We start from the raw sequence: 27364 nt of genomic DNA, 5'->3' as shown, positions 1-27364 counted from the left end.
AAAACGATTAAAAAATAATTTTTCACCAGAGAGTTTTTTAAAAAATCAATTTTATTGAGGTCAAAATCAGGACACATTCCGCTCTTAGATATTGAGACTAAATCATAAATATTGTTACTACATATACTGAGTATTCAGCAAATATATATCTTGTGCATATCAATTCATTGAATCTGAGGCTTTTGATCGGATACCTTAAGACCAGAAAGCCCAAAGCTGATAACACTGGCGATTGATCCTAAAGCTGATTTTGACAGACGATTGCATCATCACAATATCAAAGGTAAAAATAAATACTTAACAATAAAAAATCAAAGTGTACATCTGTAATGACTCCCTTTCTGACAAATTATTTTTTTTGTTCCTTAAGAATTCTACATTGTTTGCATGGCTTCATCAAAAATAAATTCAACTCAATAATATAGAAGTTTTATCCTACATTATGAAACAGTTTTAATCCAATGCACCTCTAAAATATGGAACGTATGAACAGAATTTGCTGCTGGCTTTAAAAGCTATGAAACTATACAATAACTTCAGGGGGTAAACTGAATTTTTGAATTTCAGCTAAAGATTAATAATAACAGTGGCACTTTTCAGGGTACAATTACATGTACATGTGTATGTGTTGAAAGAACATCAGATAGCTAATCCATTGAACATTTACACCAATGTATTCATTGACATTTATAATTTTTTTCCAACACTAGAGAACCTATAGTTTCAGGTAAATTGTAAAAATTATTTACCAGTATTGGTTAAACACATGTGTGATTGCTGATCAAAAATCCCCACATGGCACTGCTCCACAGCCACTGTTCTACCATGCTCACATACCACATACCAAGGAGTGTGTTCCCGGCCAGGGTATTCATTGGCTCCATCAGGATGAGCGCGACAACTCACCTTTGAACATGCTGGACAGCCAGCTCCTATACATTGACTTTGAATGTACTCACCTGAAAGTATGCAGAAATATGATGAAAATGAACATTGTTGATTCATAAAATGTTATTGATATAATCTAAATGTCAACCTGAAGATTGCAGCATGAGAATTCCTCATAAACATATAAAATAAAATAATTGCAGCTTTTTAAAAATTTAAGATGACAAAGGATCACATATTTAATTCACTACACTGAAAGAAATACCTAGTTAATATACACGTTTGCCTAGAAAAACTTTCGTCGTGAATAGTGATCATTCTGTTTACTAGCTAAGATAGTGAGTAATATGTGTCACGTTCACGTGGAGCAGGGTCCTATAAATACCTACTAACCTAGTGAAAGTTACTTATAAATTCTAAATATACTAATGTTACCTAGTAAATCTACCCAATAGCTAGTAAAACTACTTTAAAGGTAGTGATTTTATGGACAGTAAATATACTAGTCTTCTTAGTGACCTTCATCAATTTTCAGTGTTTATTTTCAGTTATTTTGTTAACAGAGATAATTCTGAATGGCATCAACCTCTTTTATTCCTTCATAAATTTGCCATGTCCTTTTCATATCATTTTTTTTGTAAACTCTGGTATATATTTTTTAAACTTGTGAAATACATTTTTTTGAAAAATCATTAGCATTCAAGCAACATTTCATATATGATTTAACAATTATGAACCTACACTGTACATGTAGGATCATACACATACATGTTCATTCATTAGATAGTAACTCTGTATAAACTTTATGGAAATATGTTGTTTTTTTTTAAATTAAACTAAGTGGGTTTTTATATTCAAAAAATAATTTTGCAGCACACCAATCTTCCCTGATGTCATTTATAATTATATTTTGACTTACATGGTTCGATTGGCTCATATCGGGAACCACAATTAACCCTGCTGAAATGTTGACATGTGTCTGTCTCAATTTCGTACAGCTGCGGATACTGACATTCTTTTAAGTAAAGTCCATACTCTGAGTCTCTTGTACTGCAGTCATAAAACTGGGCACAATTCTCCGGGTTAGGAAAAGATCCAGTAGAATGCATCATACAGTAACTGGATATAGTATCTGAAAATGGAATTAAGTACTGGGTATATATTTTTCATTTTATTTTAAGGTGAAATATTAATCTGGTTTTGATTTCACCAATTGTTTCTTTTTTTGTTAATTCCAAACTTTGATTTAAATTTTCGGGACAGGGTACTAGTTGTCAGTTAACACTTCAGAGAAAAAATAGTGATGGTACTATCTCTTAATTTCTGAGATATGGCCCTCCAATTTTTAGCCCTATTATATAATACTATATAAATAAACATCGGCCTCGGGAACATCGAAGTCCCCTACCCCAGGATCTTAAATTTTCAGGACAGGGTACTAGTGCTCAGTTTCCACTTCAGTGAAAAAATGGTGATGGTACCATCTCTAATTTCTGAGATATGGCCCTCCAGTTTTTAGCACTATTATATAATACTATATAAATAAATATCGGGCTCGGGGACATCGAAGTCCCCTATCCCGGTGTCTGAAATTTTCAGGACAGGGTACTAGTGGTCAGTTACCTATTCAGTGAAAAAATGGTGATGGTACCATCTCCAGTTTCTGAGATATGACCCTCCCGTTTTTAGCCCTATTACATGATACTATATAAATAAATATCGGGCTCGGGGACATTGAAGCCACCTACCCCGGTGTCTGAAATTTTCAAGACAGATACTAGTGGTCAGTTACCACTTCTGTGCAAAAATGGTGATGGTACCATCTCTAGTTTCTGAGATATGGCCCTCCAGTTTTTAGCCATATTACCAGAGCTCCAGATAATTTTTTACCCCAAAGTGTATTTACTCCCTGATTTTCAAATCAATGCAGATTTTGATTTTCAGCAAAATGATTGAAGAGTAATTTGTTTACTAGTATAATGTTTTAACCTTTATTTTGAATTTGAGCTTGTAATCGAAGTATGTGTTTTTGAAGAGGGTCTGGAAAGAACTTCAAAGGTCGGGTTCTGCATTTATTTTTAATAAAATTGCAAATACTAACAAGACTTTTTGCTAAGATTGGGAAGCATTCTTTTCTGACAAGGAAGATTATACAGTAGGTCATGGTACCAGAGAATCAGAGACACCGAAAACTTTTTCTTAAGATATCGTATCAAGAGTACACCAAGAGAAAAGAAACTTCGTCAATATGGCAAGTTGAGAGAGATGAAAAATTGGCTAAGAACTCATAATAAAAAAAAGTTATGCCAAGTGCATAGTGTTCGATCTACATAGAAATTGATTTTTATCTAAATCTCCAATTCTTCCTCCCGAAATGGAGATCGTCGTCGTCATTTCTAGAATATTCCTGGTCACCAAGAGGCTTTTGAATCTGTACTTCGTTTTGAGAAAAATCAAACACTGAGTTAACCTCAATTCGTATCATTAAGTAAGTCGTACCTGTATTTTTCAACTTGTTGTTCGCAGTACTTTCGTGGTGTAATGCGTATCTATGATTGCTAATGCGTAATTGTACGCTCTATTTTAATTTTCAATGCGTATTTTGTAAACTTTAATGCGTATTTCTGCAAATACGCACCTTATCTGGAGCTCTGTATTACATGATAATATATAAATAAACATCGGGCATGGGGACAACGAAATGCCCTACACTTCAGTGAAAAAATGGTGATGGTACCATATCTAGTTTCTGAGATATGGTAATATATAAATAAACATCGCCAACTGCCAGTTTTCAGAGATTAGCCCTACATTCCAAAAATGAAAATATTCATGCAATTTTGATCTGATACATTGAAATAGACCTATATATGTATTAAGCGACTCATGTGACCGTAAAAATCCCCCCAATGCTTTTCTCTATATAATCTACCTGTATTAAATGACCACCTGTCTTACGCGACCAACGACCGTGATTTTTCTGACCATTTTATGAAATTTCAAGCAATTTTACCTGAATCTAACGAACATAATTTCTGATTCCTACTTTCAATTTCACTGCTACGTTTTTGGTTCACAACTACAGACACGCTTTTATTTAAATTAATAATCATATAATGCAAGTTTTATTAATAAAACAATATAAATAAATAAATATATTTACTTACACTTTGATATTTATTGAATAAACATTAAAATCTAAAACACAAACATCACGTTTTTCTGTCCAGAGATTAAAATAGACACAGCTCACCTCCAACCTATAAAAACTGAACTGTTAGATGTTTATATAAGTGCTTGTGTCACCAATGGGTATGTAAACACACGCTAGCTAGCACCCACACCAGGTGATAAGGTGACTGAAATACTAGTACCGGGTCACAAACAAGCAATTAGGCACACAAATGAAAATAAAATCAATTAGGTTAAAAAAATATTTTAGTCATAAAAATAATTTGATACCAAATGCATAACAAAAATCATGAAAATTCTTAGGAATATGCATATACGAAGTTATATATAGGCTAGCTATGTTATAAAAAATTATTATTAGAAAAAAAGCAGCTCTTTTATACAATTATTAATATTTTCAGCTGTTCACAATATTTCCCAATAATCACATGATTCGATTTGAACATATTTTATTGCACAAAATATATACAATGGGATGATACAGGACAATAATTGTAAAAGTATTTTAGATTTGAGCAGTGCCTATTAAAAAGTGAAAATTAACAGAAAGTGTTATGAAATATATTCAACATACACATGTGATATTTTTGGCATTGTATATTTGAACACTGCGGAAAATAAGCAAAAAGACCACCTGTCATATGTGACCTTTTTTCCTTTCTCCGTTGGAAGGTCTCCTAATACAGGTTTGACTGTATATAAAAAAAATTCAAACTGGTTCTTCTTCTTGAAAATGTAATTAAAATCCAACATCTGGGGCAAATTTGAGTTTTCAGCCCTTGATGCATCATATTTGTGCAAGTTTGGTTTATACAATGTTATATAAGCCTTATAGCTTTTTGGTAAAAGACCTGCACCCATAACTTTTACCTGGTCCATTATCTGAAAAATGTATGTCGAATTCAGCATCCGAAGCAAGTCCGTTAGTGTGTCCTAAGATGTATCATCCATGCAAGTTTGCTCATTATAGGGCTCATAGTTACTTGGAAATCAAACCTGCATCAAAAACTTTAAACTGTTCACTCAACCAGAAAATGAAGGTCAGATTCAGCATCCGAAGCAAGTCTGGTAGTGTGCATCCTTAGATGTACCATCCATGCAAGTTTGGTCAACAAAGGGCTTATAGTTACTTGGAAATGAAACCTGCACCAAAAACTTTAACCTGAAAACTTTAACCTGTTCACTCATCTGGAAAATGTAGGTCAGATCAAGCATCCGAAGTAAGTCTATGCATCCTTAGATGTACCATCCATGCAAGTTTGGTCATTATAGGGCTCATGGGATCTTGAAAATGAAACCTGCGCCTAAAACATTAACCTGTTCACTCAACCGGAAAATGTAGGTCAGATTAAGCTTCCGAAGCAAGCCTGGTAGTATGCATCCTTGGATGTATCATCCATGCACGTTTGGTCATTATAGTGCTCATAGTATCATTGAAATGAAACGAAATGAGACATGCACCAAAAACTTTAACCTGTTCACTCAACCGGAAAATGTAGGTCAGATTCAGCATCCGAAGCAAGCCTGGTAGTGTGCATCCTGAAAAATATCATCCATGCAAGTTTGGTCAACATAGGGCTTATAGTTTCTTGGAAATGAGACCTGCAACAAAAACATTAACCTGTTCACTCAATCGGAAAATGTAGGTCAGATTCAGCATCCGAAGCAAGCCCGGTGGTGTACATCCTTAGATGTATCATCCAGGCAAGTTTGGTCAACATAGGGCTTATAGTTCCTTAGAAATGAGACTTACACCAAAAACTGCACCAAAACTGTTAACCTGCTCCAAAAACATTAACCTGGCCATTCCTTTGCTGAAATTGTAGCATCTGAAACTTTGACTGGTACAATGAAACACACTAGAAGCATCTTCCATGCATGTCTAATCAATATAGGTCATAGAAGTAATTAAAAAGAAAACTGCTCCAAAAAACTTAACCTGGGACATCGACACCGACGCCGACGCCGAGGGTATTACATAAGCTCCCCCAACTTTGTTGAGGTGAGCTAAAAATGGTGATGGTACCATCTCTAGTCTCTGAGATATGACCCTCCAGTTTTTAGCCCTATTATATGATATTATATAAATAAACATCAGACTTGGGAACATCGAAGTCCCCTACCCCGGAATCTTAAATTTTCAGGACAGCGTACCAGTGTTCAGTTACCACTTCTGTGAAAAAAATGGTGATGGTGCCATCTCTAGTTTTTGAGATACGGCCCTCCAGTTTTTAGCCCTATATTATAATTAATACTATACGAATAAACATCGGGCTAATTGAACACACCTGTGAAACGTAGACAGTTTTTGTAATAAAGGCGAGAGCTCTGTTATTGTTGATGTTTACAATTCGCCGGGTGCGTTCAATCCTTAAAGTCTGCTCACCATAATTGCACGGACTGACAATATACTGTACTGTACATAATAAATGATAAAGCATAGAATATTTTTTTTAATTCTGCTTCGTGATCATTACAATGATCTCCAATAAATTCTCTTCGGCGCAGACATCAGAGAAATTTCATCTTATACCGGTAAATGAACAAAAGCCACCAATTATGGCAACTTAGATCACGTTAAATTCTATAAAAATTATATAGATTATGATGAATAAAAGGAAGGTAGACTTTTTGTTAGATTGTTTTTAAATATTATTAAATAACAGTTTTCATTTGTGCATGTTGAGGCAATGCAGAGTGCGTGATGCGGAGGGGGGGGGGGGGGCATAATGCATGTATATTCAATTCCATTTCTAAGTTTGAACATCCATTTTAGTGTTATTAGGAAAGAAAAGAATTGCTTCCAAAAAAGTAATGAACGCCACGGAAAACAATTTAAATGGAAATTCAAAATATGTTTATACATGCAGTACGTATACATGTACACAAAATGTCTTTGATGATGTCTACCATCATAGCAAAACCATAGATTAAAAAACTGCAATCCATCTCCCCCTCTCTCCTTTCATTTGGGGGGGGGGGGGGGGGGGTTGGCCCTGTCTATAAATCAGCACAGTTCTCTCAGCTATCGCATTTCCACTTTGGTCAATTTCTCACATGTGGGCGCGGTTCACGTGCACAAGCGGCACTTACACGTCTACCATCATGTAAATTAAATGTCTTACAGTAGTCTTCTGTTTTCATAACTTCCATCATTAGAGTGAAAAGAAATTGATCTTTCTTTTTTTTTTTTTACTATTTTGGGACCTTTATGGCAAGTGGATTGTTGTGTGAATTCCGACCCATATATGTCTTATGCAAGGTATTGAATTTTGATCGAGGGAGTCTTGCATCAGGCATACATGTACAGAGGAATGCACAATTTAAATCTTCGGTTTGCAATGGCGACTGAGGGAATAAATGTACTTATTTTCTATTAGCAATGAAATATTTTCATAGTATCATTTATAAACTGACAAATAATCCCATCTAGAAGCTGAACAGTCCGTGTCATTAATTTTCGTCGAGAACGACGAAGAGCAATGCAGTCTATAAATAGATCGAGGTCGTGAGTGTGCGTGAAGAAGCACGCCCTCTGGTTGGAGAAAATAGTGCAAATCTTTTTCCCAGAATTCCAATTAACGCAAGCGCACTTGCAGTTTCATCCTAACATACCTAGTCAGCCCGGGGGCTGACTAATCAAAGTCCATAAAACAATACAAAATAGGAGCAGAGCAAACACGGACCTCCGAAACTTCAGAGGTGGATCAGGTGCCATGGAGGAGTGAGCATAATATCCCTGAGGATTATCCGAGGGGCACCAAATGAAATCCTTGAGTCTATGTCCCTTATAGACTCAAAGGAGTTACACCTATTTATTATATGTTTTATAATACACAACAATATTGCCTCTTTTCCTAATTACGAATAAAATAACAAGAGGCCTAGGGTTCACATCGCTCACCTGAGCAAATCGGCTAGGAAAAAGCACAAATCAGATCATAACTGAAAAGTTTACTGAAGGGGGAGGGGGGGGGCTTGAATTTTAATACTACTTGAGAATTCCTTCATTTTAATACAGCATATAGCTTTGCTTATCTTGATAAAAAGATTTTTTAAAAACATTTTCTTCCTATATATAACTTCATAATATTTGAATTTGATTCCCCATTGTTTACGCCCCTACCCCAAAGGGCCATGATTTGAATAATTTAAATCTTCAATACATGAGGTGGCTTACATATCAATTTGACTAAACAAAGCTTTTCTGTTCTTGGGATTTTTTCCTTCAATTGGCTTTATTTTTCTACACTACCCGAAAATGCTTCCATATAAATACTACTATCACTAATCATGGCTTTGCTATTCTTGAGAAGGGGATTTTTAAAAAATATATTTTAATGTAAAACTTGGATCCCCAATTGCGATCACACCCAATCCCTGGGAATTATGATTTGAACAAACTTGAATCTACACAACATGAGGATGATGCCATATAAATATCACTAATCATGGCTTTGAAGTACTTGAGAAGACGATTTTAAAAGATTTCCCTACATAGTCCTATGTAAAAATTTGATCAGCCATTTTGGCCCCACCCTACTCCTGGGGGTCATGATTTGAACAAATTTGAATCTACACTACCTGAGGATGATTCCACATGAGTTTCATCTTTCCTGACCCAGTGGTTCTTGAGAAGAAAATCTTTAAAGATTTTTCCTATATATTCCTATGTAAAACTTTTATCGGCCATTTTGGCCCCACCCTACCCCCAGGGGTCATGATTTGAACAAACTTGAATCTACATTACATAAAGATGATTCCACATGAGTTTCATCTTTCCTGGCCCAGTGGTTCTTGGGAAGAAGATTTTTAAAGATTTTCCCTATATACTCCTACGTAAAACTTTGATCGGCCATTGTGGCCCCATCCTACTCCCGGGGGTCATGATTTGAACAAATGTGAATCTACACTACCTGAGGATGCTCCCATATGATTTTCACCTTTCTTGGCCCAGTGGTTCTTGAGGAGAAGATTTTTTAAAAATGCCATTAATTTTTCACTAATTCATAATTATCTCTCCTTGGAAGAGGGTGTGTCCCTTCATTTGAACAAACATGAATCCCCTTCACCTAAGGATACTTTGTGGCAAGTTTGGTTAAAATTGGCCCAGTGATTTTTGAGAAGAAGATGAAAATGTGAAAAATTAACGATGACGACAACGCCAACGACGACGACGACAACAGACAACGGACAAATTTTGATCAGAAAAGCTCACTTGAGCCTTCGGCTCAGGTGAGCTATAAAGCAATCAGTTCCAATCTTCTATTCTACTTAAACTTTGATGTGCATGAACACTTAATATATGTGAAGCCTTGTATTTCCTAAGACAAGAGGCCCAGGGGCCACATCGCTCACCTGAGCACATCGGCTAGGATAAATCACAAATCAGATCAGTATTGAAAAGTTTACTGAGGGGGTGGGTGGGTGGGACTTGAATTCTAATACTACTTGAGAATTCCCTTATATCAATTCTGCATTTAACTTCTTGAGAAAGTTCTTGAGAAAAGGATTTTTATAGATTTTTTTCAAACATTTTGTTTGAATATATTTGTAATAATTTGAATTTTACTCCACATCGTTTAGCGCCCTACCCCAAAGGGTACACATGATTTTAACAAATTTAAATCTTCAATACATGAGGATGCTTACGTCAATATTGACTTAACATAGCTTTTCTGTATTTGAGATTTTTTCAATTTAATTTACTATGTAAAACTTTGATCAACCATTGAGACCCTTCCCTACCCTTGGAGTTATGATTTGAACAGATTTAATTCTACACTACCTGAAGATACTTCCATATAAATAACACTAATCATGGCTTTGCTATTCTACAGAAATAGATTTTTAAAAATATTTTAATGTAAAACTTGGATCCCCCATTGTGGCGACACCCTATCCCTGGGGTTATGATTTGATCAACCTAGAATCTACAATACCTGAAGATGCTTCCATAAAAATATCACTAACGAAGGCTTTGTAGTACTTGAGAAGAAAATTTTGAAGATTTAATTGTGGCCCAATCCTACCCCCAGAGCCATGTTTTTAACAAACTTGAATGTACACCAGCTGAGGATGATCAACATGAGTTTCATCTTTCCTGTCCTAATGGTTCTTGAGAAGAAGATTTTTAAAGATTTTCCCTATATATTCCTATGTAAAACTTTGATCGGCCATTGTGAACCCACCCTACCCCGGGGCCATGATTTGAACAAACTTGAATGTACACTACTTGAGGATGATTTCACATGAGATTCATCTTTCCTGCCCCAATGGTTCTTGAAAAGAAGATTTTTAAAGATTTCGCCTATATATTCCTTTGTAAATTTTGATCGGCCATTGTGAACCCACCCTACCCCCGGGGGCCATGATTTGAACAAAATTGAATGTACACTATCTGAGGATGATTCAACACGAGTTTCATCTTTCCTGTCCCAATGGTTCTTGAGAAGAAGATTTTGAAAGATTTTTCCTATGTACATGTATTCCAGTGTAAAACATTGATTGGCCATTTCATCTTTCCTGGCCAAGTGGTTCTTGGGAAGATTTTTTTAAATGCCATTAATTTTTCACTAATTCATAATCATCTCCCCATGGAAGAGGGCGTGGCCCTTGATTTAAAATAAAACTTGAATCTTCTTGATCCAAGGATACTTTGTAGCAAGTTTGGTAGATATTGGTCCGGTGGTTCTTGAGAAGAAGATTAAAATGTGGAAAGTTTACGACAACGACGACAGACAACAGACACATTTTGATCAGAAAAGCTCACTGGAGCCTTTGGCTCAGGTGAGCTAAATAAGAGGCCCAGGGGCCACATCACTCACCTGAGCACATCGACTAGGAAATAGCACAAATCAGATCAGATTGAAAAGTTTATCGGTGGGGGGGGGGGGGGGTTGAATTTTGATACTACAGGAGAATGCCTCCACATGACGTTTTGGGCCTAGTAAACTTAAATTCTTATTTTTGAAATGAGTAGGAAATAAAAGTATTTTGTCTCAGTGTCTATGTGTATAGGTCAAAGAAGACTGACTTAGGTCAGTCGCGGCTTAGGTCGATAAAAAATGGGTAGCAACTGTTCCTTCGCCATGCGCTCGGCACTTTGAAGTGAAAGTTGCGGGTCCTTCGGATGAGACCTTAAAAACCGAGGCCCCGTGTCAGCGGTAGGCGTTGGCACGATAAAGTTCCCTCACTGCTCAATGGCCCTGAGTGCCGAGTAAAGGTCAAAATTTGAAGCCCTTCACCGGCATACGGTGACGTCTCCATATGAGTGAAAAATTCTCGAGAGGGACGTTAAACAATATACAATCAATCATTCAATCCATGCTAACCTGAGTGGGTTATAGGCCATTCACAAAACCTCGTGTGTTCGATATGGATTGCTTACTCGATATGAACAATGTACAATGAGCTGTCAATTTCGGACATTATATATGGCATAATCGTGGGAGCAGTTTATTTTTTATTCATTCATTTGATTGGCTGAGGTTCTGTTCTAAGTCAGCAAGACCATATTAAGAGAAATCTTCATTATGAAGAATGGGCGGATTACTGAGAAAAAATTATATTCAGAAAGGCGAAAAAAGACTACAGTGGAAACACAAGTGTATCAATGCCTAGAAAGTTTTGAATATCATTGTGACCACCACGTGCGCGTGGGTTTTGAATAGTTTCTTTTTGTGTGCTGAACAAAAACCATTAAAGACACGCCCATATAACTGTCCAGTGAACCAATCATACACCGTTTAAATATTCAGAAATAGAAGAATTCTTCACCATGAAGAATCAATTCTTCGCGAGAAATGGAAGCATTTGATTGGCTGAATAAGTTTGTTATCTTCTAAATACTTTAAGAACATAACCTACTTATTCAGCCAATCAAATGCTTCTATTTCTCGCGAAGAATTGATTCTTCATGGTGAAGAATTCTTCTATTTCTGAAATATTTAACAGTGTCTGATTGGTTCATTTGACAGTTTTATGGGTGTGTCTTCATTGGTTTTTGTTCAGCACATGAAAAGAAACTATTCAAAACCCACGTGCTGTTTACAATGATATTTTAAACTTTCTAGGCCTCGCTACACCTCTTTTCCATTGTAATGTTTTGGCGCCTTTCTGAATGGTACATACAGAAAATACAACCATCGTCATGTATAGCAGAGATGAGCCTTGTCTTTGAAGACATATTAAATTTAAGTTACAATTTTTATCAAATTTTTATTTGACCCTACACAGCAATACCCATTCCTGCTGACTAGGGCTTTGTCATCTCAACAATCATTTTTCAAAAATATAGATATTACGATTCTTGTTATAAGGATATTCATTAGTTCAGTAGCTTTAATATCTTCACCATACCATTTCCCCAGTAAATCACAGTGAAGTACAATGTAGCATCGTTTATGAAGGGGGGGGGGGCAACCGGAGGAATTTGAGGCCAACTTTTTTTTTCAATACAGTACCAATTACTTCAAGTACTTCAAGTACCATTTTTTTTCATACAACATTACATTACCTTCATATTCATATACTGTAGTAAAAAAAAGGGGGACCAGCCTTTCAATGAACATTTTCAAATAGAAAAAGTTATGTCTGGAAAAAAAAAGTGGGGGCCAGCCCCCCTCCCTGTTGCTACGTGCCTGAATCAAGCTATTTCATATAATCCCGTGCTAACCTCAATGGGTTGGAGTCCATTCTGAAACCGCGTGTGTTCGATATTGATTGCGTGCTGGATATGTACAACGAGCGGTCAAGTTGAGCATTATATATGACACAGCCGTGGGAGGAGTTTATTTTTAATCCATTTATTTGATTGGCTGAGGTTCTGTTCTAAGTCAGTAAGATCATATGAAGAGAAATCTTCGTCAAGAAGAATGGGCTCCGCTTCGCTCCGCCCATTCTTCATGACGAAGATTTCTCTTCATATGATCTTACTATTACTAACAAGTAAATGCAACAATTAATTATCGTACTTATGTTACTAAGCACGAAGAAGAACGACCGAGTATAAAAAGGATGAGGTGACTTGCGGTCCCCGGTAAATTCAAAAATAATTAAATGTCTAAATTTTACTCAATTTTTTTTTTCTGATGTAACTAATCACCGATACGTGTACCTTTATATAATACTATTTAAAAAAAAAATAAATAGAAACGTGATTTGAAAGATATAGATCTTTTATTGGGGTAGGGGTATCATGTTTACATCCAACTCCCATTGCATTTTTAAACCCGCCCCACTCTTTGAAGTCCTTAAAATATACGAGCGCAGGTGGGTACAATTTTCTTCTTTGGCTGATTATTGTATTTTATTAAAATCTACCTATGTGTGAAAGGAGAAAATTGTACCTAACTGCGCTCACATGCTATTTTTTAAAAAATTGTAAAATTTAGCTGGCCTTTCCCATTATGAACAGATCGACGGAACTAGATAATTTCATATGCTAATCAAGGCACTGGCTATACTTTCTAACTGAACAATCAGCTAAATGAAATTCGTAACGAGTGAGTACCACAAAAATACTATGGAAACATGCTGGAATTTTACTGCCTTCCGAAATTTTTTTTTAATGAATTTAAGTCACAGATTACACATGGGACTACACATGTACAATTTCAGAGATCAGAGTAAAATTTATATACAGTTACAAACAATTGATAAATAAAGATTAGTTTATAAAGTTTTGTAGCGTGTTTGGTGAGCAATTCGCTAGATCTACATGTGTTCCCGAGTATCAGTGAACACAAGTTTCATGTGCATTTCTTGTCCTTAAAACCGTAAATGCTGAAAATGCTTGCGTATTATTAAGTATTAACAGCCTTGGATGACCATTTTGAAACGGAAATTGGTTTTTGTGATTTAGTTTCGTATAAAACGTTAGACCTATATTTTCGTCTAATTTCTTAAACACTAAAAAATATTAATTTTACAATCATTTAAGTAGTTTGTAACTGCCTATGTACTGGGACTGCACTGAGGTAACACATGCCGTGTTACAGAATCTCAGGATACCTCTCTGGTGACAAGCTTGTTGAGGCTTGACTGTCTATTCTCTTAAACTTGTGATAAGACCTGAATAAAGCACACAGTTTCGGGGAATAGGCAGTGAGGGGTCACCAATATTAGCTAATACGTAAGACCTATATAAGTCAGTAGGCTGATGGAGAGAGAGGTGGCATACCACAGAAGTGGGGGAAGTGCCAGGATACAGTACTTGTGGAGTGGCAGGATAAGAGAAATTCATTGCGGGAGACACCCGTCGACCACAGTTAGTGGTTGTCCGTTAAAGAAGAAATCCATTGTATTTGTAAATATTTGATTATAATCGTATTGGTCAACAAAAACCTGAGTTAACAGGTTAACGAACCTAAGTGTAATATTCGGTGATACAAGACATATCACCAAACAAAAAGCTCGGCCGCGTTGCACGTTACAATTTTTTAAGGAATGACTGTCTTATTTTTTCGATTTCATGATGTGATCAATCGATTGGCTTGCGTGATGATTGATTGATTGTATACTGTTTAACGTCCCTCTCCAAAATATTTCACTGATATGGAGACGTCACCATTGCCGGTGAAGGGCTGCAAATTTAGGCACATATGCTCGGCACTTACGGCCTTTGAGCAGGGAGGGATCTTCATCGTGCCACACCTGCTGTGACACGGGGCCTCAGTTTATACGGTCTCATCCGAAGGACCGCCCCATTTAGTCGCCTTTTACGACAAGCAAGGGGGTACTGAGGACCTATTCTAACCCGGATCCCCACGGGATGGCTTGCGTGAAATTATCACGCAATCCAATCGATTGATCATCATCATGAAATTGAAAAATCTGACAGTTATTCCTTATATTTACATGGCATTGATTCCGCCAATTCACGTGCGACAAGCCCCGCTTCTTGTTTCTATTTGCCCCGCCCTGCACGTGTTTCTTATAAACGCGCCTATCCATGAACCAGTGCATTGATGAGGAAAAATTGATTATTTGTAATTTTATCTCGGACAAAGGCATGGGAAATGTAAATATAAAAGTTTGAAATGTAGAAAACTTTAACAGGTAAATTCACCTAAACCACGTGTCTGTGACAAAATGTAAACGTAGTAACTGAAACCAGCATGCTTTGTTGTTCTGTCTTCGGATTGGACAATGACTATGTGCGAAATAATAACAATAACCATATTAGGTATCGGACACGCATATCCCTCTATTGTACTTAGACCCGCCCATTCTGTTGCCATGAAAGAATATATTCTACAAACCTGCCGAATTTAGCTGTGATAGGGTCTAAAAAAATCAAAGATAATGCAGTATTCATTATAATTAAAATGTGTCTGAACTATTGAAACTATTCAAAAGGCGTCGTATTTATTCACTCATGTTTGAAAACTACAAACATCGTTGTATATTAAATATAATTCGTCGTGGAAAAGAGGGCCCCAGATAGCAGTTATATCACATCATCAGAAGGAGATAGGGTAGATTTCAATTTTTATCTAAATTAAAAACTTTACGTTAAGTTTAAATATATATATATATATATATATATATATATATATATATATATATATATATAGCCAAATGAATATACATATAATTTCCTATTCCGAATGGTAGAAAAAATAAAATAGGTACAAATGAAAAGTACCAAAATTAATTCTACAGCTTAAGGTTATCCTCCTCTGGTTCTGAAAATCAGGCATTGAGTAATTGAAAATGCTCACAAAGATGTCTCTAAATTCTCAAATTAAAATGTATATACCCACGGTGTTTCTTTAAAATTCATCTTCAAATTTAATTATATTATATAGGGAAAATTAGTAAATCTCGAATAATTTTTCAGGAAATGCGATTTGAACTACCTACTGCATATTGTTTAATTGATAATTGATCAAGAAATACATTTTAGGAATAAAAATCATAGGTATCCAGGCTTTTAAAGAAAATTGCATGAATTTTCAATTATTTGGACTTTACTTTCTCCTACTTACTTCCATTGTTTCATAATGCATAGTGTATAAGTGTTTCCTTTCAAAAAAACACTGTAAATCACTTCTAATTTCAAATAATGCATATAAACATTGGTAACTAAGGCTAAATTAAAAGAAATTTGATTTTTTTTTAAATATGCAAGTTCTGCTTTTTTATGAGGTACAAATGTCAACTTTTTAAATAACGTTTGTTAAAACTTTAAAGAGCATTGAATCATATCGTAGAGGCATAAAATAAAAATTGTTGCATGAAAAAATTTCAATTTCAAGCCTTATTTTAATACTTTTTGAATTAAATTATAAATTAAGGAGTTATACTTCCTGGCTGAGGATCGTATATCCTTAATGATTATAATAAGCAATAATTCTGCCAATTTCATGAAGAATCAAGTTTATTAATCGTTTGATTATGCTGTTAATTTTATATTTATACAACTAATTTCCGTTACAGTTGTATTTATAAATTAGAAATTTTCAAAAGCTATAGAGAATTTATTTAAATAAACAAGAGGCCCATGGGCCTTATAGGTCACCTGAGCATTATGCAACAACTTCCCAGTAATTGAATTTGATTCATGTTTTAAGCCAGATGCTATGGCATTCACAATTTTGAAAGAGGCACCATTGATCATTATGACTATACATTTAGCAATTAGCAGTTGCTTAGTTTGGTTATTTAATACCCATAGGCAGGGTAGGGGAACAAAAAATGCATTTCAGTTAATCAGTAATATTGAGCAATAATCAGTGGTGTCCCTACCACCCATGAACCCCTGACCCTTAGGCCTGGATCAACACATTGCACAATTTTTGAAAAGGCATCCTTGCTTTTCAAAAATATTTGATTAATACCAAGAAGCAGATTTCAAACAATTTATTCATTTTCAGTATACATGTACAGCCCCCCCACTCTGAGACCCATGACCCTGGGGCGTTGAAATTCACAATTCTTAAAGATAAGGGTCCTTGCTCATAACTATATAGGTATTTCATTTGCTTTAAAAATACCCAGGAGAAGAGAAGAAAATTTTCAAAGATTTAATGTATTTTCACTATATAATCAATAGAGCCCCGCCTTAACACCAGAACCCCTGACCCTGGGGCCATAAAATTCACAATTTTGGTAGAGGCACTCTTGCTCATCATAACTATGCACTTAGTTAGTTTATTTAATACCTAGGAGCAGAGAAGAAGATTTTCAAAGAATTCCTCTATTTTCACTATATAATGAATAAGGGCCCCACCCTAACACCAGAACCCCTGACCCTGGGGCAAAAAAATTCACAATTTTGGTAAAGGCACTCTTGCTCCTCCTAACTATGCACCTAGTTAATCTATCTAATACCCAGGAGCAGAGAAGAAGATTTTCAAAGAAATAATGCATTTTCACTATATACTTATTTAGCCCCACCCTAGCACTATATATATATATATATATATATATATATATATATATATATATATATATATATATACAATCATGCAAACAGTTTGACTGCTTGATGTCCAGGAGTGAAGAAGATTTTTAAAGATTGCATTAATTTTAGTGGTTTTGGACCCACCCCTCAGGCCCCAGGGGGGCAGGGTTCATGAAATTCAAAATTTTTGTATCTCTTTACTTATAGATGCTTTGTGCGAAATTTGGTTGAAATTGGTTGAGTGGTTGCAGAGAAGAAGCTGAAAATGTTCAAATGTTAACGCACGACGGACGACGGACGTCGCACGACGCACGACGACGGACGAAAACGGATAGCAATAGGTCACCTGAGTTTACTCAGACCTAAAAACAAAATAAAACAATTCTAACATTTTTTTTCATAGAAAATCAAGATCATAGTCAGCCGTTCTGCTTATCGTTAGGTACTTTTAGTTCGGAGTCGAGTGCATCATATGCAATGTTTTTTTATTTACCCCGCATTATAGGATTCCTTCTTGTCACAATTTTTGTCCGGCATCAAATAATACCTCCATATATTGGTTCGGATCTCGGACAATATAAGAAAATCATAATATTTTCGAAAAACTTTGAAGTAATCTCAAATATAGATCACATGAAAACATTTCATTTGTTTGACTGGTATTAGCTAGGAATAGGATTGAGTTTTAGCAAAGAAATAAAGAAGCAAAGTAAAACACATGCCATCGTCAACGCCATTTTCCATTCTCGATTACATCCAGCTAAACATACATGAAGAGATAAAGAGTACAGAAAACCAAGAACACAATGAATATTCTATGTGCATAATAATGATATGCGCAGTAAAATTGTTTGTTTAATTTTTAGTTTCCTCTGCTCGTGCAATTTTTGATTTTTTGTTTGTTGTGGCACGCTGATTGGTTCAAAAGTATTTTCTGCACGACCTTAAACAAAAATTACACGAGTGAGTCAACACTTACACAAAGTGCGGAAAATACACATAAAGTTATTGAAATTTACACAAACTAAACAAAAACTACACAATCAACAAAATATTTACACGATATAACGAGAAAATTACACAAACGTAAAAACGAAAACTGCACAAGTGAGAATACAACATCGACATAATATACGACGCATCCACGCATCCTCATTGCGCACATTTCATTAATATTCATTAGAGAACAGATCAGTGTGGCTTGGATGCTTGAAACGTTATAAAACAAGAGGATGAGTAATGTGTTAACATAATATTAATCTTTTAAAAAAGATTCAGGGGTCCGTTTTACAAAAGAACTTACGACTAAGACCAAAAACTTCAGATGGTTGTAAAATTTTGCAAAACTAATAATTCTCTTTGATATTGTTTGTGTAAAAATATCTTACCACATTCCTTTTATGAAGTTTAAAATGATTTTTGATATAAAGTTAATTAAAAAGTTATATGAAGAATTAAATTTGGTCTTAAGTCCTAAGTCCTTTTGTAAAATGGGCACCTGTCTTTCAGAATTACGCTAGACTCTCAAGAATATGCCTAACGTGTTATATACATGTAAAAATTGACAGGCACACAATTTGCATATAAATTAACATCCCGGATTAAAATATAGATAACGTTAAAAGGGGGTGCATATAAACTGTATATTATCAGTTGCGTGTTTAATTGTTAGATTTTTTGTTTCATTCCTCTATATAGCAATATCTTTTGAAAGTTTAAAACAATGATATTATCATAGTAAAGGTAAATAAATAAAAACAGCGTGGGTTAATACAGGAGAGTTAACAACAAAACAAACTCTTCTCCTCCACCACCCACTGTGTGTACTTTGGTAATAAATAAGGACGTGGATGTGTGACCTTTTCACATCGAGAAATTCCTCCCTACTGGGATGGAATGAAAGACACGTGTACGCTAATCGATTTATAGTTATTTGTTATTTAACACTTCAATGATACCTTTTAATTGGAGGTTATTAGCAATTCGTACAGAGATTTTGAAGCAATGTTGCTGTCATCTGGGTTGTGGAATTTGCCCAATGTGAAAGAGTAGTACATGTAGTCTTAAATTTTGAACAACGTGTGATGATTACATAAATACATGTATCCATGAAAATGTAGTAAAATTATACAGTCGTTTTACTTATTTGAATTTCAACTTAATTTCTGTTTTTTTCGTGTAGATTATTTTGAATAGGTAAAATGCATATTTACACAGCAGTGAGACAATTTAAAAAAAAATAACAATTTAAAATTATAATATGAAGATACATATGTAGTATCACTTTTTAAAGGGGGTGGGGTGCCAAATAACCTAAAAAAAAACGTAATTAACGAGCAAAAAAAAAAAGGTAAAGCGTCCAATCTCGAAAATCCTATTTCGTTGTGGTAGTGAGGCAAATTTAATTCCAATCCAGCAACAAAATAGGGGGGGGGGCTTTTCAGTGGACATTTTACAATGGAAGTAGGTTCTGTTTGCAAAAAAAAAACAAACAAACAAACAAACAAAAAAAAACAACAACAACAACAAAAACCGGGGGGGGGGGGGGGGTTGGAATCTATAGGCCTAATTGACGATTAATTTCGTTTCATAATAATATAATCATGTTTCTTTTTTTATAATGGCCATATACATGTATTTGGGTAAAAAACAGTAATCTTACAAAACACTTAGTGTTTGGAAAATAATTTTAAAAATCATGAAGTCGAATTTGAAATGTACAGAATAAAGAACATGAATTATTTGCATTTTTTAAGAGTGATAAAACGCGTTCTATGACACTGCTGTATCCATTCTAATTTTTTTTATTGCATCCATTTGTAACATTGTATGTAAAATAATTGTACTTAGTAAAGCACACTGTTTTAAAAGTAACCATGTACATAAAACACATAGGGTATATATATTCTCCTTTTATCTGGTCCTTTTTATTAAAATGAAAACATTTATCATGTAATCGTCATTACGAATGAGATTAACGCTCACAAGAAATGTCTTGTTTTTTATTGAGTAGTTTATAACTGAAAATATGAGATTACATGGAAAAGAATTCATAACAAAGTAGACTAAAGATCTCCAACGAAACTGATATCCTGATATTTTATAAGTATGAATACATGTGTTATTAGAATAAAATATTTTTTTTATGTCTGGCGTTAAATGCAGGCGCGGATCCAGATATTTTTTCCGAGGGGAAGGGGGGGGGGTCCATCCCAGTCAAAAAAAATCCAATCCCAGAAATTTCTTGACAAGAAAAGAAAAAAAGAAAGGAAGAAAAAAAAATCGCCAAAACGTCAAAAATCTATTTCGTGGGGGGAGGGGGGAGAGTTGTGTTATGACGTCTATTGCCTCAAATCTTTCACTTTTCACATCCATTTCACATGCACACATATTCGCGTTTACCGGGGGGGGGGGGGGTCAGCGTTTTCGAAGGGGGTCTATGGTAACTCCCCCCCCCCCGACCCCCTCTAGATCCGCGCATGAGATCTAAATACATGCTGTATACATCTAACGTAATCCCAACGTTCTTAAACTGAAAAAAAAATTTATCCAGCCAAATGAATCGAATATAGGCATACATAATTTCCTATTCCGAGTGGTAAAGAAAATAAAATAGGTACAAGTGAAAAGTACCAAAATTAATTCTACAGCTCAGTGATTATAATCAGCAATGATTCTGCCAACTTCATAAAGAATCAACTTTATTAATCGTTTCATTATGCGAGTGTTAATTTCATATTTATTCAAGTAATTTCCGTTAAAGATGTATCTACAAATTAGAAATTTCAAAAGCTATAGAAAGTTTATTTAAACAAGAGGCCCACGGGCCTTATAGGTCACCTGAGTATCATGTAACAACTTTCCAGCGATTGTATTTGGTTCGTGTTTTAAGCCAAAAGCCATGAAATTCACAAATTTTGAAAGAGGCACCATTGCTTATCAATGGGCAGATTTCAAAGCATTAATTTATTTTTAGTCAAAGTACCCCCTGGTACCCCTGACTCAGCAGCCCTGAAATTATCTATTTTGAAAGAGGCCCCTTTCTTCATTATAAGGCCAGAATTTTTTTATGTTTAGGTTTAGTTATGAACATGAGAATAAAAAAGTCCCGAAGGAGAAGGAAATAAAAATTTTTTTTGATAAATAAATTATTAACATTTGTACATTCTTTTTTTATGCTATCCTAACATAATGCTTTCAAATAGGAAAGTACAACATTTAATTGCTTATTTCATCATCTGCCATTTTGGGCCAGTTATATAAATTTTGTGATGTTGATCAAAATATATTTTAAAAAATCAATTCTTTAAAAGTCTTTCAATATATCTTCATTTTCTTAATATGTGTTAATATGTGTTAGGTGAATGTGTAGACACTGTTTTAAAATTTACTTGATGCCTAAAATTATAATTCCTATCATAAAACAGACAGGGAGTATTGGGGAGTAGGGTGAACATTTTTTCAATTAAGTGTGAAATAATTTTTCTGGCTGATACAAATGATACTAAATGCCTGTATATATTTGTATATTCTTGCCTTTTAATTGTTAAATTTTTTTTAATTTCTTCATGTTATTGTTTATTTCTTCCTCAAATGGACTTAACTTCTCCCATAGTTTTATTCATTACATCTGATGCATAAGCAACCCTTTTCTGAAGAATGATACTGTAAGCTACAACAAAGACCTAAACACTGTAGCTGGCAATATGCAATAGCTACCACGGGCAGTTTAAAACCCGGGAGGAAAAAAATTTACAGACAGATACTTTTGAAACGAATACATAATTATCTCACCAGCATGTCATTGTGCAACAAAGTAGCATTTTATTTGTCCTTTGAACGGGTGAAACGTTTTGAATGGCACTCTTATCGATGAATTTTACACTAAACCAAGCTATTTCTCAGACCTGTCACCTAGCTTTATTTACCCGCGGTTTCATCGTAAAAGCGGAAGTGCGAGTTTTAAATTTGAAATATATTTTATTCATATAAAGACTCAAATTTGACATCGGAAAGAAAAAAATTGTTGTATTTTTTTCTGAAAATTCAAAACCTTGAGCGGAGGGTTTATAAAACTGAAAATAAAATAAATCCTGGCCTTAAATATGTAATTAGAACATTAGCATATTAACCAGGAGCAAAGGATAAGATATTCAAAGAATTCATGCATTTCACTATATAATCATTAGAGCCCCACCCTAAAACAAGAACCCCTGACCCTGGGGCCATAAAATTCACAATTTTGGTAGAGGCACTCTTGCTCATCATAACTATGTACTTAGTTAGTTTATTTAATACCCAGGAGCAGAGAAGAAGATTTTCAAAGAATTCATGTATTTTCACTATATAATCAATAGAGCCCCGCCCTAACACCAGAACCCCTGACCCTGGGGCCATAAAATTCACAATTTTGGTAGAGGCACTCTTGCTCATCATAACTATGTACTTAGTTGGTTTATTTAATACCCAGGAGCAGAGAAGAAGATTTTCAAAGAAATAATGCATTTTCACTACCTACTTATTTAGCCCCGCCCTAGCACTAGAACCCCTGACCCCAGGGCCATGAATTTCACAATTTTGGTAGAGGACTCATTGCTGATTACAATCATGCAAACAGTTTGACTGCTTGACGTCCAGGAGTAAAGAAGAAGATTTTTAAAGATTGCATTAATTTTAGTGGTTTTGGCCCCACCCCTCAGGCCCCAGGGGGGCAGGGACCATGAAATTCACAAATTTTGTTCCCCTTCACCCACAGATGCTGTATACAAAATTTGGTTGAAATTGGTTTAGCGGTTTCAGAGAAGAAGCTGAAAATGTTCAAATGTTAACACACGACGGACGACGAACGACGGACGCCGACGGACAAACACGGATGGCAATAGGTCACCTGAGTGACTCAGGTGACCTAATAAAAAACATAACAAAATAATTCTAACATTTTTTTTTGAAAATCAAGATCCTAGTCAAACGTACTGTTTATCGTTAGGTACTTTTAGTTCCGAAAGTCGAGTATGCATAGTATGCATTTTTTTACCCGCATTATACGATTCCTTCTTATCACAATTTTTGTCTGGCATCAGATAATACCTCCGTATATTGGTTATATCGGTCAATGTAAGATAAACATAATATTTTCGAAAAACGTATTCTCACATATAGATCACTTGGAAACACTTCATAATTGTTCGATTGACATTAGCTAGAAATCGGATCGAGTTTTAGCAAAGAAATAAAGAAGCAAAATAAAGCACATGCCATCGTCAACGCCATTTAATTTCCATTCTTGATTACATCCAGCTAAGTATATATAAGCGATAAAGAGTACAGAAAATCAAGAACACAATGAATATTCTATGTGCATAATAATGATATGCGCAGCTGTATGCGCAGTAAAATTGTTTGTGTAATTTTTAGTTTTCTCTGCTCGTGTAATTTTTTATTTTTGTTTGTGCATATTATACCCCTAAATCGTGCAAAAAATGTCGGATTCGTGTATTTTTCATTTTGTTTGTGTTAAAATCTTTCAAACTATGTGCAATTTTTACCTATACGTGCATTTTTATTTTACTCGTGTAATTTTTCATCTAGCTCGTGTATAAAATCTTGATCGTTGTGCAGAAAATACTTTTGAACCAATCGGCGTGCCATAGTTTGTGCATATTATACCCCTTAATCGTGAAAAAAAAAATCGGATTCGTGTATTTTTCGTTATATTTTCATCTAGCTCGTGTATATAATTTTGATCGTTGTGCAGAAAATAGTTTTGAACCAATCGGCGTGCCAACCCAAATTTCAAATAGAGGTCGGCTAAAATGCGTGGATTTTTGGCCCACGGGGCCCGTGTTCTTCGTGGAATACTCATGGCCTGGACTGTAGCTATCAAATATGTAGGCAAAAGAAAATAGAAATCATTTTTAACACGTGAAAATTGACTATATAATCGCCCTTGTTATCCTCTCGCAACGGATTTCGAGGGGATATAGTTACGTGCTTGTATGATTGTGTGTGTTACTTTGTGTGTACATTATTTTGTCTATCTGCGAAACGTGTGACGTAATAAGGATCGGGATTGTAGCTGAATACTGCTTTGATTGATAGATCTACATGCATATGCTCTTTGTGAGGGGATACTTCAATTTGCGTTGCTTTAGCTTGTTATAATATCACACACAATTAATCCCGATTTTTCAAAAACAAGTGTCACTTTTTAATGTATTGGGATCCACATAATACTCTTATATATAGCATTTTAAAAAAAGGATTAGGATTCAAACATGCATGCAAGAAATGTATGGGAGGAAATTTTTACAATCTTAAAATTATGAATTAATAGAGGCTTTAACAAACGTATATTCATAAGAGAAAGAGTGTTATCTTTACCTCAGTAATAAATGTAATTGAGAGTTGCTGATGCAAAAATTCACTACATTACACCTCAGCCACGTAGCATCGTTTTGACGTGGGGGGGGGGGGGGGGGGGGCAGAGAAATAAAATTTACTTAACTGAAAAAGTAAAAAGTTGACAAGCAAAAAAAAAAAAAAAAAAAAAAAAAGAAAAGATGAAAAAAGAAAAGTTGCCCAAAGTCAAAAATCCTATTTAGTGGTGGGGGTGGGGTGTGTAGTTGAGGCCAACTTTTTTTCAATGCCAATACCTTCCATCACTAAAAGCTGGGGGGCCAACCAACCTTTCAATGAATATTTCCTATAGTATATGTATTGCTGGGGGAAAAAAGTGTGTGTGTGTGTGGGGGGGAGGGCAGCCCTCCCCCCTCTTGCTACGTGCCTGCACCTTAACAGACTCTTACGTATGAAATACATTAAATTAATGACCGGTAGTTCAAGTGTTTCTACACTGCGCTAGGTTAGAGAAAATTCGACCTAACTGTCTGAAAAACAGGCATAGAAAACAGATATTTGAGGAACGTTTAAGGTCAGACGATACGTTCCTCAAATATCTGTTTTCTATATCTTCATAAAATATGAAAAATATGCAAAAGTTTAATTACTTTCTGATTTCTAAACTGGTTTCTAATCTTTTTTTAAAAATTGGAAACACTAAAAATGTGATTTTAACAAACTAAGTGTTTTCCCTAAAGGATTGTAGAAATGTCACCCTCTGGTATCTCGCACAAATGCCTGGTAAGGTACCTTAATTTTTTGTGAGTAAACATTTTAAAGTAGTAAATCATCAAAGGCAAAATCTTGGAAAAAAATATATATTATTGAGGAAGGTTCCTTCGCTCAGATCTCTATATTGATGAACCTACTGGCATCGTAGAAATTAAGCTGCAACTGTTGTGTAGGGCTGTCTTGCGCGCTTTAATTGAATGTCTGGGAGGGGCGTTTTTAAAGTCATATTGTACTTTCTAAAGTTAAATGATAATCTTTAAGCATTTTTATTTAATTTCTGATGATTTGAAAAGAGTTTAGCCTTATTGTATTCTTTTTTGAAAATCATTAGATAAAAAATTCAAATATTTCAAGTTTACTGTTTGTTGTGTTTCTTTTGCGGTTCAGTATAATTTGCTGTTTTTATAAACCGTATACCGGTACCTGACGCCAAAATATATGACACTTAAAGATGAAATGTGGTACTCACTATTCATACACTTCCTGTTGTATGGATCAAACACACCTTCAGAACATGTTTTCACATTTAGAGTTCTGTTGTCTTTACAAACAATGTAATTTTTCTCCCACAAGAACTCCATGACTGGATTAAAACCATTAGGAAGTCCAATACAGCTAGGAAGTCTCTCTTTGCAGGGCTTGCAATTTTTCCCCTTTCCTGTACACAAATTCTGTTGGTATTCACCTAATTTAAGAATAATCCACATTAAGACTAAAATTCAACTCATTTTTCCAACGTCTTTTTCTCGCTTCATATTTATGTCGACCATCGGAAGCTAACGCATCATTGTGGCAACGCACTTTGAAAAAATTACGCACTTTGAAAAAATTTTTCAAAGTGCGTAATTTTTGGGACAAAATCAACGCACTTTGAAAAAAATTTTCAAAGTGCGTTAAATTTTGGACCAACTCAACGCACTTTGAAAAAAATTTTCAAAGTGCGTTAAGAGTCTACATCAATATATTTTACCATGGAGACACTTAGCGCACTTTGAAAAAAAACAAATCATATTTAAGTCATGGAAAGATTTTATTTGTTATTTATCTTTCAAAAAACTTAACCCTAACCTCAAAAATGAATTGATTTACTCCCGTTATAGATCCCTCAGTCTAAAATCTTTATCTTTCCAATATATTCGGTAACAAACATGGAGACAAACTTAGCGCATTTTCTTTGAAAAAAAACAAATCATATTTAAGTCATGTCTATGCTATAAAAGCATTCATATAATTATGTATTTACCTATGGTTGAAGTTGAAAACTTTCAATTATAAATGAGTTAATTAAAACAGATGAAAACTATAATTTTTTAAGTACAGTAAAACGTATGAGAGAAAAAGAATTTTCATAGTTTTGAACAATCAAATTGGCCCCTTTTTATGATAAATGCTAAGTTGCTTGAAGCTTTTCTGTTAGTGCCCCCTATACACCTTTAGCATCTACTTAGAGGAAAAAAAGAAGAAGGAACTTAAACAATCGTACTCTTTTTTTTTTAATTTTCCCTTTTATTTTATCAAAACCTTAAATATTTAAAACGTCAATATCTCAGGTCCTACAGTGACTTTATCATAAAAAAAGTTATCAATCTGTTTTTTATCATACCGATTATTTGAAGGAATATTGATCAATCTTTACATTTTTTTCAAAGTGCGTTATAAAAAAAAAATATTTTTTTCAAAGTGTCGCTTGTACTTTGAAAACGGGGGAAAGTGCGTAATTTTTCAAAAGTGTACGTTGTAACA

General features: G+C 34.8%; 1 protein-coding gene across 1 annotated transcript in view; it reads right to left on the bottom strand.

The window, feature by feature from the left end:
- Nucleotides 1-27364, bottom strand: part of LOC134234627 (uncharacterized) — a gene marked incomplete at both ends in the record, with an annotated part of 42335 nt that overhangs the window by 3595 nt on the left and 11376 nt on the right. Inside the window, 3 exons of the mRNA XM_062716702.1 lie at nucleotides 750-959; nucleotides 1808-2020; nucleotides 26091-26306. Coding sequence (XP_062572686.1) covers nucleotides 750-959; nucleotides 1808-2020; nucleotides 26091-26306 — 639 coding nt within the window. The remainder of the gene's footprint in view (nucleotides 1-749; nucleotides 960-1807; nucleotides 2021-26090; nucleotides 26307-27364) is intronic.

The sequence above is a fragment of the Saccostrea cucullata genome, unplaced genomic scaffold (assembly GCF_032062105.1).
Source record: "Saccostrea cucullata isolate Sc308-1 unplaced genomic scaffold, CSIRO_AGI_Scuc_v1 ctg3918, whole genome shotgun sequence".
In the NCBI taxonomy this organism is placed as follows: Eukaryota; Metazoa; Mollusca; class Bivalvia; order Ostreida; family Ostreidae; genus Saccostrea; species Saccostrea cuccullata.
This window is presented reverse-complemented; position numbering and strand designations above follow the sequence as displayed.